Genomic DNA, 15,781 nt, shown 5'->3' with positions numbered 1-15,781 from the left:
AGAAAGAAAAACTCCAATTTTACCTTAAATTTCCATGAAATATCCCTCCAATGCTGCCACAACAACAAAAAAGCGAAACTAACGATCAATTAGTGTTTTTCGGCACTAGAATCACTTTAGAAGGCTTGAAATCACCTAGGATTGATATTAAGAACATGAGGGAGTATTTACAGAACATAAACCCTTTAAAACAACCTCCCAGACGAGCTGGAACGACACAAAAATGAGCAACAACAAGAAGAACAAGAGACTTACTAGCGCCACGGAATTCCCGACGCTTGATTTGTGTTGTTTGCCCTTTTTTTTGGGTCTTGAATCTTGAGATAACCTTGAGAGGATGTTCCTAGGGTTCTAAGGTCTGAAAATAGTGAGAATAAATGACTTGAAACGGGTTGGAGGCATCCTATATAGGTCCAAATATCTTAAACCGCCTTAGTGGGCCCCATAGAGAGGTGTTTGGCGCAGTCTCGCGAAAACGCGAATATCTCTTTACTCCGAGATCATATCGATGAACGGTTTAATGTGTTGGAAACTAGACTCATAGATATTTAATTTGGTTGGTAGATCACCCCGTAATTCCTTGTAAATTATGAGAAAAGATTAGAAACATTTGACCTAATGTTTAAGTAAAATTATGAACCTAAGTTGCGACAACTTTTGTCGACTTTTGTTTCATAACTCGTTTGACTTCAAGACTTATGATACGGATATTATATGATTAAAATAACTTAATAAATGACCTCTTGAGTGTATTAAGCACCGCTAGATTACCTGAAAATACGAGTTACAACATCCTTGATTCGTTTAACTTCTAATACTGGTTAATCACCCTTATACACTCTTGTATCACTTAAGACCAATAGGATTGACTTCTTATCATCTCAAAGATAATTCCTTCTTGGATTTATGTTAACTAATATATGGCATGAACTAACACATGTGGATATGGGTTGTAACAGAAGTGTGTTGGGTTATCCTTTTTTTTCTTTTTCTTTCATCTGATGATTTCCTCTTTACTCAAACTGTTTGTTTTCTTTCTCTGTTTGCTTGTTTATGGGATGTTGCCTGCAGATTTGGTCACTAGTTGGCCAAATCAACAGTTTCAAAGCTAGAAGGAGAGAATCAGGTTGTCTTAACAAGAGAATACCAAGCCCTAATGGACAAATCATGTCTAAAAAGAGGCAGGATTTCTTCATCAGTCAGGAAATTTGTAACAGTTTAGCCTCTAATATAGTTAGGTTATGTAATAACTCTTAACATAGAGTGTTGATATTGGAAGTTGTTTATTCTGTTTTGGGAAAACTGTAATAAATCAGGCATTAGTGTTAATACATTAGGAGCTTAATTATCGTATTTTTGTCATGATTACAAAATGGTAATGGTGTCGGACTTTTAGTCCACTCAGCAGAACCAAAGGTTGTTTATTTGATGAAAAGAGGGGTTGAATTTATAGCCTAAAGGACAGACTAATCTCAGGCGAGTTGGGCCTAGTCCATAGGCCCAAACTATTGAATCAGTCCAGGAGCCTTTTTACCCTAGATCATTTCAGTGATTAATTTTCAATACTCAGTACGTATATGTCTTTCACAACTTTAACGTGTATGCAGTGGTTAAATAGTTTCATAGTTCAAATTCATATTAGTAGCAATATAATATTTTCAAAATCTGATTGTTAGTGGTGTAATTTCAAGATTTGCATAATGGAAGTATTTCGTCCTTAATACTAAAAGATCTGATCTTAGGGCCTAGTCTGTCATGACCCAAACCGATAGGCCGCGATGGGTACCCGGTACCTTACTCAACCGAGTACCAACGTAACGTATCTTTCTTATTGCATCATCATATACACGCGACATACGGGCCTAATAGGCCAACATGATAATTTATAAATTCAAAACATAGGCCGACAAAGCTGTACAATCTTTCACGTACACGACATATGTCTACAACCTCTAAGAGTACATAAATGTCATAAAGGTCGGGACAGAGTTCCGTCATACCAAACAATACACGTCTAAATCATACTAACCAAACAAGCAACTCCGAAGCAAATGGAGCGCACCAACATCTTCCGCTGAGCTGATAGCCTACTTGGAGGGCTCTCGACCTGTCTATCGGGACCTGCGGGCATGAAACCCAACATCCCCAGGCAAAAGGGATGTCAGTACGAATAATGTACCGAGTATGTAAGGCACATAAATAAATACATAAGAGACATGGAAGAAATATAGAGTACATGACTCAACCTGTAAGTCTGAATAACTTTGTAAATCATAAATTACTTTTAGCGTCATGCATATGCGTATGAATGTCATGTCGTGCATAAGTACATGTTTCATAACATCATCAGCCTCTGAGTGCATCCCATCATATCATATTGGCCATTGTGGGCAAAATCATCAACGTATACCAGCTGATCAGGTGGTGGTGCGTATATAACTCTATAACCTTTCTCATATCCCATATACATATATATATATACATATATACACGTATATAACATCGTTTGAATCATATTTCAGCCACTGTGGGCAACATCATCATCATATACCAACTGATCATGCGGTGATGCGTATATAAAGTCGTAATCTTTTCCCATATTCCATATATATATATATATATATACGCGTATATAATGTCATCTGGTCATGGGTCAATGTACATGTATAAATGAGTGAAATGCATGAAAAATACATAATAATCTCGATATTTCTTCCGGGTAAACTTTCCCAACTGCGTATTATTCTGAGACCCATGAATAGAAGATAATAATAATTCTCATGGGGAATCAAGAATATAGACACCCCTACTATTTCTATGAATAGAGTACTTTATAGAAACTGTGTATTTGCTCGTTTTTTCAGTATAATTTGGACCATGCCAAAAGAAAGAAGGGATAGCCTTAACATACCTAAAGTAGGAAAAAATTCGTATAATATTTCTTGAAAGAATAACCTTGATCCGTCTCACATCTGATTGTAGTTTTGAAATAAAACTTCTGAATATAATGCTAAAATCTCAAGCTAGGGCAAACTTTCTTTGCCCAGTAAGATCTTGCTCTTCTCATAGTATCATTTACAAAGAGGAAAGATTAGAGAATTTTGATACTACAATGACAACATTTTGACACCAAATATCAACTAAAGAAAACGATGGAACATTTAAGGATAATTGATTGTCTGAATATTTTTTCAAGGAAGTGTGAAGGCTCAACTAGCTAAAAGGTTTTTGGAGAATGAATTTTGTGTTTAAAAATGGAACGTGTTAAAATGTCCTACCTTGATTTTAATAATACAAGGTCTTGAATGTTGAAAGATTTTTAAATGTAGTAAAGTGTATCTACATGACACCTAATAAGAATGACTCTTAGTCATTTATTTAGGTGGCTGCCACGTTTATTTTGAGATAATTATTAATCTTTATCCACTTATTAGTTAATTGGATAATATTCCGTTACCCGGTAATTAAACTATTACCCGCATAATTGAGAATTATCCTCATTTACTTGAAATATTACTCACTTTTCACATACCTTATACACCTTACTATTATGGTCATGTGGAACCTTGTATGGTACTAGTCCATAAATACTGAGTATATTAGCTCGAGCTGCATTTTATCCCAAAATACCAAATTTCAACGAAATTCATTTTCTTCGACTTGCTTCCCTCTCACTTTCATGAATTTACTAATCACTTGTGAAATAGCATAATCCTTATAATCCCCAAATAATCTTTTCCTTGCACTGATGTCAATTACCTTACGGCAAATTTAACGTAAAATACTGCAGGGTGCAACATTGTCGTAACCTATTACTACGTAGTGTAACATCACCGTAATGTAATATTGTTGGGTGAAATACTATCGTAATTTAGTACTACAGAGCGTGACATCACCGTAATGTAATACTGCAAGGTATAACATCATCGTAATATTTTACTACAGGACGTAACACCATCGTAATATATTACTGCATAGGGTAACACCATCGTAACATATTACTGTAGAGTATAACATCATCGTAATATAATACTGCGGGACGTAATATTGACGTAATATTGTGGGGCGTAACATAGTCCTTGGCCCTTTTCGAAATTCTGGTGATCTTTTCGTCCTCATTGCTGGGCTTGACGTTGAGCCCAGCTTTCCCCTTGTTCTCCTTTACAAGACTTTCAAATAATATGGGCTTACTGCTGGCCCAGTTTTCCTTTAAATAAATAAATACCCAGTATATCAACCAAAACAGGCCCATAAACGGGGGATTTAGATTAACTCTGATTTGATTTAAAATCTGAGCCTATTTAGGCTTGTTTTAGTTAAATGTATTTCTCAAAGCAATAAATTGAGGTGTGCCATACCAAACAAAACCTATAATTCATGGCCCTCATAAAATTAGATCAATAGCTAACGCTTGTAAAAAAAAGGTTTGAGGCGTGCTATCTATAAATTAAATCATCCATGGCCCTCACAAATGTTGTAATTAAAAAATGAATTTTTGTAGTTTGCTTTAGGCTCAATTTAGACTAGTATTGTGATTATGTATACGTTCGCGTAACATAATTTCAAATTTAATTCTAAAAAGTAACTCAAGGGATGCGTTCGCGCAACTTCAACCAAACTTTTCTTAATAAAATAAACAAAGCGTTATTAATTGTGGACACGTTCGCACGACATGACTTTTGACGCGCCAAAAGAAAAAAATATACGTACGCGTAACTCAATTCTTTAATTACGAATAAATCAAGTGATTAAAAGAGGGAAAAGATAAGTACACATAGGTCCTAAAAATGAGTAGTTTAAACAATTTAAGCCAAGTATAAATCGCTAAGCGGCCGTGCTAGAACCACGGAACCCGGGAATGCCTAACACCTTCTCCTGGGTTAACAGAATTCCTTATCTTGAATTTCTAGTTCGCAGTCTTAAAAAACATTTCCTCGATTTGGGATTTAAAATAAACCGGTGACTTGGGCACCAATTAAATTATTCCAAGTGGCGACTGAAAAATTAAATAAAATAATCTCATTTCAATTAATGTCACTTTAATTGAAAAAACTCTCTTATATACCCTCGGGGTAGTAAAAAAAAAGAGGTGTGACAATTGTCACTATACAAAGTATATACAAAACAGACTGTCACTATACAAAAAATATACTAAATAGACTATCACTACACAATTCATATACAATAGACTGTCACTATATAAAGGAAAACTACCAGCTATGTCCATTTATAAGTAGCTCATTACAAAAATTGGACAATTTATAAAATATTACCAATATTAGCCAAATATTACTAATATTAGCCAATTACTATTGTAGCAAAAAAACATGTTAAATTTTTGCTTTCTTTTGAGTGGGTATTATTAGATTAGATTGGGTACAGCTTAAGGAGCTTGAATCTCAGTTTTGGGATGATTTGGTGAAGTTTTGAGGTGGTTTGAATTGAAAATTCAAAGTAAAAGTTGACCATGATATGTGTATCATTTGTGTATCACATATGCATCATATTTGTATCAATTGTGTATCACATGTGTATCTATGTATACATGTATGTGAGATACATGCGTGATACATATTTGATACATGTGTTGCAGAAGAATTTTTTGAACTCGAATTAATTGCAAATTTTGATAGAAAAGCAGTCCAAATCACCTCTAATCTTCCTCAAGTTTTGTATATTGACTTATCTATATGATTTTAATGAATTTCCTATACCCATTAAAAATGTTCCTTTTTTGCTTAGATTTTTAAAATATTGTATGTATAAAAATATATTTTTTTTATTTCATCACCTTATTTGCTACCTCATTCATAAAATTTTCTTTCAGTCTTGCATCTAATGTTACTAATCACGCTTAAAAATATAGAAGGTGATTTTTGCATGTGATTCTTTGAGAGAAAAAACCTTATTTATTTGATTTTTCAATTTTTATGTGTACTTGGCTAGTTTTGGTAAGTTTATGACTAACGGCTAGAGGTTGATAAGTTAAGACTTATTTGGAACATTTTTGTAAGTTTTCCCTATATAGAATATATACAAATAGACTGTCACTATACAAAAAATAGACTGTCACTATACAAAAAATATAGAAAATAGACTGTCACTATACAAAAGAAAAACATACATTAGACTGTCACTATACAAAAAATATACGAAATAGACTGTCACTATACAAAATATATACAAAATAGACTGTTATTATACAAAAAATATACAAAGTAGACATTTCGGACTATTAGATGTAATTTGGGCTGGAGGGACATTTCGTGTCAATGGGGGAAAACATGGACTATTAAAATTTTGAGGGGCTATAGAGAGTCATTTTCTCTTTGATTCAAATTGATTAAAATTACAACAAATAGTAACTATGAACTCACTATTTAAAAATATAATAAGTCCAATCTAAGAACCTAGGAGGATATTGCACCCCATAGAACTGAAATCTCACATTCGCATTCGATCAAATATGAACTGAATTTTGTTGCCCTTCTTATTGTCATCGCGAATAAGAAGCATTCCATTTTATAAATAGGTCTCATGTTTGATGCATTTCTGCTCTCGTATTATTCTCATACAGTCAGTATTAATTAATTAATTAATTAATTAATCAATATACAGGCTTCATGTCTTGTATGTGGGTCTACTGCTGTGCCATGACCTTAAGGCTATTCATCCTTCGTATAGTATGTTTTAAAATAATTGTTCTATGTTGACTTTGGCAGTCAAAATTATTAAGTTCGACTATAAATTATGCTGAATACCTATTTTCCTTTTGAACTAAACCTTAACGATCTGATGGTATTTAGACAATTTTAGTTCAAAAAATATCATAAACACCCAGACGAAAAATTTAAAACAACCTACTCAAACAATAAGAACTGAAAAATGTATATTGTACATGGGCCTGCGGACCTTACCTTCACAAGGAAGCCACGGTAGCACACACTCCCCCTAAGAGGAATCATTACTTATTACAGCTAATTCTTGCACACCACTTCTGACGGTCAACAGTAAAGACAGTGATTCATCAGGAAAAACCTCTTAGGTACACCGGAAAGTGTTTCGAGGACTAACCCCCACAACACCCCTTGGCAGAAAGCTCACATACTTATGATACTAAACAGCTAACCAAGCTTTGCCTCTTTATGCTTGGTTTCTAAACATCGGCAATCTTCCTCAACTGAGCTGCTGAAACTGAAAAAAAGACCGATTGTGAGAAAGTTAGCCAATCACATTATGTAATTCTTCTAAAGGATATCACTACGGCACACTATCGCAACTTCTTTTCTGAAGCATAGCGTTAGGAAAGAGCATGTTCAGAGAGGTAAGGACAAACTTTGTATGTACTGCACCAAACTGAAGGGAATTGGAGTCCAACAGTGTACACCAGTATGAGAGGGGAATATAGAGTAAGGCTGTCAAATTTGGCTCAAGCCCAAATGCCCCGCCCAAAGTTGGGCTGGTTATTGACCCGCTCATTTATTAAACTCAGCTCATCTTCACCTAACCCATTTAAAGTTGGGTTGATTTTTGGTCCAAATCGATTCACGAGTAACTTCGCCAAAATATGTTATAAATAATATATTTTTTGTTTGATATGTTATATATGACCATAATAAAAGAAAAAAAAAAGTCTTATTTAGTAATTAAATTCATAAGAAAACAACATATATTAAGTATTGTTTATTTTCGTCTTCTTGAGCCGAGGGTCTTTCGGAAACAACTTCTCTACCCTTCTGCGTACACTCTATCCTCCCCAGACCCCACTTGTGGGATTTTAGTGGGTTGTTGTTGTATAACAAAACAACACATATTAAGTAAAGCTTGATAAGAGTTGGGCGGGTTGGGCTATGACCCGAATTTTAGCCCATATTGATCCAACCCAGCTTAGCCCAAGTAACTTTTGGGCGGTCAAATATTGGCTCAACCCATTTTGACACGCCCAAAATCGGTCCAACCTGCCCATTTGACACCCCTAATATAGAGCAACCCTAATGTCAATGTAGGGAACCTGGGCCAAAGAAACAAGAGCCTCTTTACCTAATTTTTATGTTAATTAACAACGGAAACCATTGTTCAAATTTCTGCATACGTGCCAGCTTAAAACCAGTGTCTCTAGATCTCAATGCCTTGTGAAGTTTCCCTTGACCAGCAGTTATATCCCCCCATAGAAAGCTAACTCTCGTTAAGGAATACCCCTAAATAGCAGCAAAACAATCATCAAATTAAGAGGAAAAATGTACCATTCTTCTCAATCAATCATGAACATTTTACGCAGCTTTCTTTCCTGGGTTCAGATGGTAATTTTGAAATAGAACTGTACAGTCAAATAACAATGGCAGCTTAGTGCGAGCAAAGCTCCACTTACCATGAAAAGCATGGTCACCCCTTTTCAAAATTATTGGAAAACCAAAGAGGGATGTAAAACATAACATACATATGAACCTAGATCCCAGATGTAAATAGAAAGTGATTGTCCCATTATATTGAATCTGGTTGTGGAATTAAATCTGTAAACATTTATTGTTATTGTCGCCACCTTTTTTTATAACACCTAAGTCTTCACTTCCAACTGCATATTTTTCATATCCAAATAGTACAATGTTTAATGGGGTATATTTTTATTAATAGAAGGACTTGAAAGGCAGTTAAGCAGAGTACCTTATTAATAAAAGAAACCATACTCTAACTATGAGTTTCTTTATAAAATTCATTTTTTAAAAAGGGATCTCCCTGTGATTGGCATATAATAGTAAAGAAAGGCAAGTGTATCTCAAGTTAGAACTCACCACTCGATATTCTGGCAGGGCAAAATCTAAGGCAGCTTTCACAGCCTAGTCCTCTTATCAGCATACTTGTCATCATCATATCTTCTATTTCCACCAGAGGGTAAATCATCATGTCTAGCCCTCTTGTGAGAATCATGACCTCTATAACTATCACGCGTTCTGCTTCTATGCTCCTCGCCCTCTTGTTCATGCCTTCCACGCTGAGAATCCTGTTCTTTCTCATGCTTCCTGTACCGATCATCCTCTTCATCTCTTTTTTGCTTCATTTCCCAACAATCATCATCCCTACTTTCTCTTCTCTCCCATTCACGCACCTCATAATCTCGATTCTCATGTCTGCTTTCACGATGCAGTTCATTCCGACTCTGAATTTTAGTGTCACGCTCTCCGCCATCACCTTCATACTCTCCCCCAGTTCTTCTTGCTTGTTGATCTTTACTATCCTCCATATTCCTGTATGACCTACTTTGGTGCTCAGTTTTACTATTAGGCCTCCTATGCTCTTCGTTTTTTCCAGAATCCATCCTCCTTGACTTTCCCTCGCGTTCATCCAAGTTTTCATCGTCTAGTTTTCTCTTACCCCTCAACAACTCCTGACTACCACTTGATCCACCAAACACATCTTCCCTCGATTGATATAACTTCTCCAATTTCTTGAACGTGTCCAGTCCTTTATCAGGAGCTTGTCCACCATGAATCTTTCTCAAATCATCCTCCTGAAATTCCCTATCTTTCTTTACCGAACTCTCCCACCTACCACCATAATCATCTCCACGACCACTTCTATTGATCTTCTCAGACTTTGTCCTATCTACATCCTTGCGTCCACGATAATTCCTCTCACTATCTGAATCACTGGTGCTGCGGGAATAGTCGCTACTGCTGATTTCACCTTCATCCTTATCAGAATTGCATCGGTTACCTTTTTGAGTCTTATTTTTCTTTACATCATAGCCTTCATCATACTCACTGTCATCAGACTCGTACCTTCTCCCTTTCTGAATCTTCTTGCTTTTTACATCAAGATCATTACTCATCGTCATCATCAGAATCTTGTCTTCTACCTCTTTGTGACTTCTTGTTTTTAGCATCACGACCATCATCATACTTACTCTCAGTAACCTGCCTTCTCTCTTTCTGAATCATCTTGTTATCGACATCACGATCATTTTTGTAGTCATCCTCATCAGAATCGTGTCTTCTACCTTGTTGAAACTTACTGGCTTTTGCATCACGGCCATCACATACTCACCTGCAGTAACATGTCTCCTCCCTTCCTGAATCTTCTTGCTTTTTACATCACGATCACTACCATCATCGTCATCATCAGAATCATGTCTACTACCTCTTTCTGACTTCTTGGTTTTAGCATCACAACCATCATCATACTTGCCCTCGGTAACATGCCTTCTCTCTTTCTTAATCATCTTGTCTTTGACATCACGGTCATTTTTGTACCCATCCTCATCAGAATCATGTCTTCTACCTTGTTGAAAGTTACTGGCTTTTGCATCACGGCCATCATTGTACTCACCCTCAGAATGTCTCCTATGGGGTTTTGCATGTTTGTTCTCCTGATCAGACTCTGAAGAACAATCAGAATCTGAGGAAGAATCAGAGAGCGAATCGTCACTGTGATGCCGCCTTCTACCCTTTTTTTCCTTGGCAGACAATTTTTTTGACTTATTATCAACAGCAGTATCAGTATTGGATCTAGATTGGCTGGCCTTTTTATGATTTTTCTTTTTAGGCTCTTTGGCATGGGCGTCACTGCTGTCAGTGTCAGAAGAATCCTCACGTTTTTTGTTCTTCTCTTTTTTCTTGCGACGCTTACCCTCATCCTTCTCTTTTCTCAAGTCCTTCTCGTGCCGCTTCCTATCAACTAGCTCATTGTTATCACCATCTTCATTCTCTTCAGTATCTAAATCAAAAGCCTCATGCCGCTTCTTCTGGGTCTCATATTCAGCCCCTATCTTGAGAGCAGCTTTTAAGGATTCCATCTGCTTTTCCTTCAAAGCAGCAATCTGGTGTGTCTGTGTTCCCGAAACCCTGAAATTGAATGAACTAGTTGTTGCTTATCAGCCATACACACACACACATACATATATATATATATATATATATATATATATATATATCAAAAAAAGCACGAAGGCCCTTGACGAAATGTTGTTCATCTTTTTTACCCTTTAAAAGTTAATTTTATATTGGACAAAACAGTCATTTAAATTACTTTACCAATATTTAGGAGTTAAAAATTAATTATATTTTGTGTATCTAATTCTTCCTTATTTGAACTAGGTATGAAATCCTAATATTTAGGACTTCAAGTTCAATTATACTTTTACCTTATATAAATTAAAAAGAAAGAAAAAATTAAATATACTTCTACCACGTTTTTTCTCCCCTCTCCTTTCATTAACAAGAGATACACTACGTACTATAGTTTTAATTTTACATTACCAATGTATACGTAGAATGGAAAAATACAACTTAAAACTTGCGGCTTTTTATCTCATCCAAACTTGATCTTTATAAATAAATAAAAAATCTGCAATCCCTATGGGTAAATTACCATAAGAAATACTTTATTGAATATTCATTTAATTAATTTTCTAATATTTAGGAGTTTCAAAGTAACTAAAATTTTACGTATTAAATTTTCCTTACTTGAACTATGTAGAAAGTCCTACAATTTAGAACTTTGAAAACATTAAGAATTTACTTTGTACAAATCTAGGTTTAGGAGTTTAAAACTATATTATTATATATTTTTTAATTAAACTATGTAAAAAATCCAAAAACTTTAAAATTATTAAGAGTTTACTTATGTAAATCTTGTACTTAAAAATATCCGTTCATTTGTTATGAAGGAAAATATGACACTATAATATTCTATTGGTACTTATGTCTCTTGTGCAAACTTATAGTTAATATTTGAATAACATTGTGAGCACTTCTATGAGGCAGGATTTCTTTTTTTTGCGGAGTAGTGTAATAACATAAAAAATCATCATTTTCAGGACTTAAATTATTTTCTTATTTTTTTTAGCTCAAATGTATTCTTATATAATTTTTATGCTTTTAAAAAGTCTATATTCACTGATCAAGATACACGCACAAAGAGCGTACCAAATATACTGTAAAAAATCTAACAAGCAAATATTTAAACTTCTCTTCTCCTGGCCAGTTAGCAAAACATTTATATGATAGTGGGAAAAAAAGTCAGCAAAACTTGGACTTCTAACAGTCTTAATCCTAGTAGCTTTTGGGAAACCCAAACCTGCTTCTTAACCTTAAAACCCATGCTTTGTTCTGTCTAACAAGCCAATTTTCCTAGTGATGTTTGGAGGTCAAAGATATTGGTAAAGACATCTTGACAACTAGAGGGCTAAATCCTTTTGTAACAGTTGTATCCCACAAAACCAATTCTTGGAACTTCAGAACTAATGAAACTGCATATTGCTTACCAGGTTATGACAATCAGAGCGACAACAGTAACACAAGTTCAAAACTGCACTAACTAGAGTGTGATACAACTGCCCATCAGAACAACTTATACCATGATTGGCCTTCTCCTCTTTCCCAACCAGTAAGATAGAACTACAAAACAATTATCCCAATGAACCTCAGGCTAAAATTTTAAGTCAAGATTTTCGTCACTGCTCAAGAAATGAGAATGGTAGAGGACGCAAGAATCAAACCAAAACCTAATCATATTTATATGTATCTACAACCTTTGATAAACTAACCTTCCCTCCTCATCTCATTTAGACAAAAGGAAAGCAAAAAATTCTTTTCAATTTTTCATCTCCTTAAAAAGTCATTAATTCATATAGATCATTAACTTCTCAAAATTGTACCATAATCCATAACATATTCTTAAAGGTTGAAACAAAACAACATGAACTCAGCACCCAAGGGTATGGCCTTTGGTCAATGAAGTGGTACGAAAAGCATGAGGTCTCAGTTTCAAATCCCAAGAGTTAAGAAACACTAGGTGATTTGTTCTCAGTCAAGTCTTTGTGTGAAGAGTTAACTCACAAATGAACCGACGAGAAATAGTTGAGGTGTACATAAGGTGACCCGTACACCACCGTCATTTAAAACAACACTATGAACTCAGAGAGAAGCATCACAAAGCTGTAATAACCACGCTTATCCCCTATCCAATTTCTTTCTAATAAAAAAAGAACAATACAATTTCTCAGATTTCCATTTCTATTTCCATTTCCTAATAACTCTCTAAGAAACGACTCATAACAACATCAACTCAATCAAATCTAAAAATTCGTAACTAGTTCTTCGACAATAATTGATCCAATGCGTATATTATGCATAAAGCATAACTATAACTCTCAAAAAAAAATTACCTGTGATAGCCAATAGCAGTGGATCCACCAGAATCTTCAGATGTTGTCTCCAGATTACGTCGAGCTTCATCGAGCTTCTCCGCAATCTCAGCATCGGTGTATCCCTGATCGACAAGCTTATCCTCAAGGACGAGAAGTTTGAGCTGAATCTGCCGTTTCCTGTCGTGTTCGAGAATGTCCTTGTTCGCTTTTCTCGACACGCCGGCGGTTCCTTGGCCGGACTCGAAACCCTTGCCGCCGTCTACGAGGACTTTGTTCGTCTTCGGCTTGACGAAGAACTTGTTCGTCTGTATGTAGCCGTTGGTGCCGGAGCCTCGCGGCGTTTGTAGCCCGATTCCGTTGTACATCTTCGCTAGAAAGTAAAGAGAAAAAATATCTGAAATCTCTTGCCCTAACGATTAGGGATAATTTGCGTCATATTATAAGAGTGACGGGTATACCCGCCCTAAATCGGGTCGGGATTTTTCGGTTTGCGAAATGTTTAGCCGACTGGCTTTGTATTTTCCCCAATCTATTTCGTTCTCTTTTCTTCGTCAATTGGTTAACCCAAAGTTTAGTTTAAATGTCAAATATATCTATATCTATATCTATCTATCTATTTATATTATTATAAAAGTATGAATAATTTATACTAAATGTTGAACAACAAAAATATCCCCCAAACATTGATCGACTTTTATGACCTTTAATATTTATAGAAAAAATTACAAGAAAATACATATGACTTCACACCATAACAAAAAATGGCTCATGTTTTTAAGTTTTACCCCACCTAGCTCACATTGTACATATTTTGAAAGCACTTGCAAATTCAAAATTTGTGTTCTTACAACCATTGCTTCTAAAAGCTATAGAGTTAATTCTTTGTTCTCACAACAATTGCTTTCACTCTCTCGTCTTCTCACATCTTCTACATATGCTTCACGGGCCGAGTATTTTTTGTTTCTCCTCTTGTGTTACCTGCTTGCAACGTAAGAAAATTGAAGAGTAGAAGTCCAACATTGAAGACCATTCAAAGCTTTGCTTTTGAAAATGGGTTTTTTTGAATTTGTTAGTTGTTTGGATTGGGTGTTGTTCCAATTGATTGAAAATATCAAAAGAAGTTCAAAATTTAAATTTGAAGTGATTTGGAGGAGATTTGAGTTAAATTTCAAAAAAGACGCAAGGAAGAAGACGAAGTCAGTTTTTTGTATAATTATGTATAATCTTGTATAATAGTGTATATGAGTGTAGAAACACACATTATACACTATTATACACTTTTATACACCTTTATACAAGCGTCTGTAGACGAACTTCTTCCACGATTTTTAGTTGTAATTCTCGTTCAAAACCAGTCCAAATCTCCATTAAATGACTTCAAATTTTATATACAACCTCCTTATACTATTTCTAACAAGTCTAAATAACACCCTCTCCAAATTTCTCACAAAATCAAATTCGGAATTTAACTCCACATATTTAAGCTTGTTAAAAATCTAATTTTCACCACCCAAATGAATTTGGTTTGTTGAATTAATGTTTGAGTCACAGTTACTGATTCGAAAATTAATTTAAAAGCTTGAGGAATCTTTTTTAAAAATTAAATAGTAATTTTGAGAACCTATTTGAGTTGGATGTTGAATCTTAGCCTATTATTTTTGGGCTAGTTGGTTGTAAATTGAAATATGGGCTATAAAATTGAAAAGTATGGAGCTCAGTTGTTCTAATGTGAAATTTTCCCATATTTATATAATTGAATTTTTCATAAAGCACCATCTTTTAGGTCTAATTAGCCATTTATAGATACCCTTTGTTATATTACGTGTTATAGATACCTTTTATGTTTTTTTACAATGTATTTTATGTATTTAAGCTATTGTATTTTTTAGTACAATAGAAAAAATAGGCGTTAAAAAGGGAATTCCAGCTAAGGTTGATATGTATTTAACTGTATTCACGCGGCATTAACGTGAATACATTAACATATCTGCGCAAAATCTAGAAGGTTAAACTAGTTAATAACGGAAGGAAATCAAATCACATGATATTCTCTTAATTTAACTCAACGAACAAAAACTAGTACCCATTAATCTGTATTCTACCATACACGATTCAAGCTATAAAAAAAAGCAGCGAAAACCTGTGCAACATCTGTTCGAAGTTCTGCCATTCACTTCTCCTTTTTCTTTGTTCGCAGATATCAATTCAACCACGGAAAATTAGATTGATACAAATTATATACAAAAAACGGTATAGTTCCTTTTATACATATGACAAGTTTAACAGTGTTGTTGTGTCATTCTGACAAGTGGAACGATGAGGGCAATTACATCGATTTTTCAATTGAGGGAATATTGATAAAGGAGTATACCTCCTTTAATGATCTGGTTGCTTCAATTTCTAATCAACTGGGTATAGATTTGAGCTCAAAGTTCATTAAAATTCAATACAAAGTAGAAAAAAATTGCACGCCAATGGAAATACACAATGATATGGGTTACAGAGTGTATGTAGAATTGAAAAAAGAAAACAAAGAATTTGGTATGTATCCTTTGTGCATAACAACTATTGAAAAAGAACTTGTATCCGGAGGTAGTTTAAATCAAGGCGACATTGTGCAAATAGACGAAGCAGTTC

At 34.8% G+C, this 15,781-nt stretch overlaps 1 protein-coding gene across 1 annotated transcript; it reads right to left on the bottom strand.

Annotated features, from left to right (window-relative positions):
- Positions 1-6,849: 6,849 nt before the first annotated feature.
- On the bottom strand, positions 6,850-13,589 carry LOC107828793 (uncharacterized). The gene is made up of 3 exons (XM_016656166.2): positions 13,163-13,589; positions 8,790-10,838; positions 6,850-7,194 (listed from the first exon to the last, which is right to left on the bottom strand). Exons 1-2 carry the CDS (start codon positions 13,507-13,509, stop codon positions 9,932-9,934), a joined length of 1,254 nt encoding a protein of 417 aa, XP_016511652.2. The 5' UTR covers positions 13,510-13,589; the 3' UTR covers positions 6,850-7,194; positions 8,790-9,931.
- Between the last annotated feature and the right edge of the window lie 2,192 nt (positions 13,590-15,781).

Source organism: Nicotiana tabacum, chromosome 1 (assembly GCF_000715075.1).
Source record: "Nicotiana tabacum cultivar K326 chromosome 1, ASM71507v2, whole genome shotgun sequence".
NCBI lineage: Eukaryota > Viridiplantae > Streptophyta > Magnoliopsida > Solanales > Solanaceae > Nicotiana > Nicotiana tabacum.
Note: the sequence above shows the minus strand (reverse complement) of the source record. Positions and strands in the feature narration are given on the sequence as shown.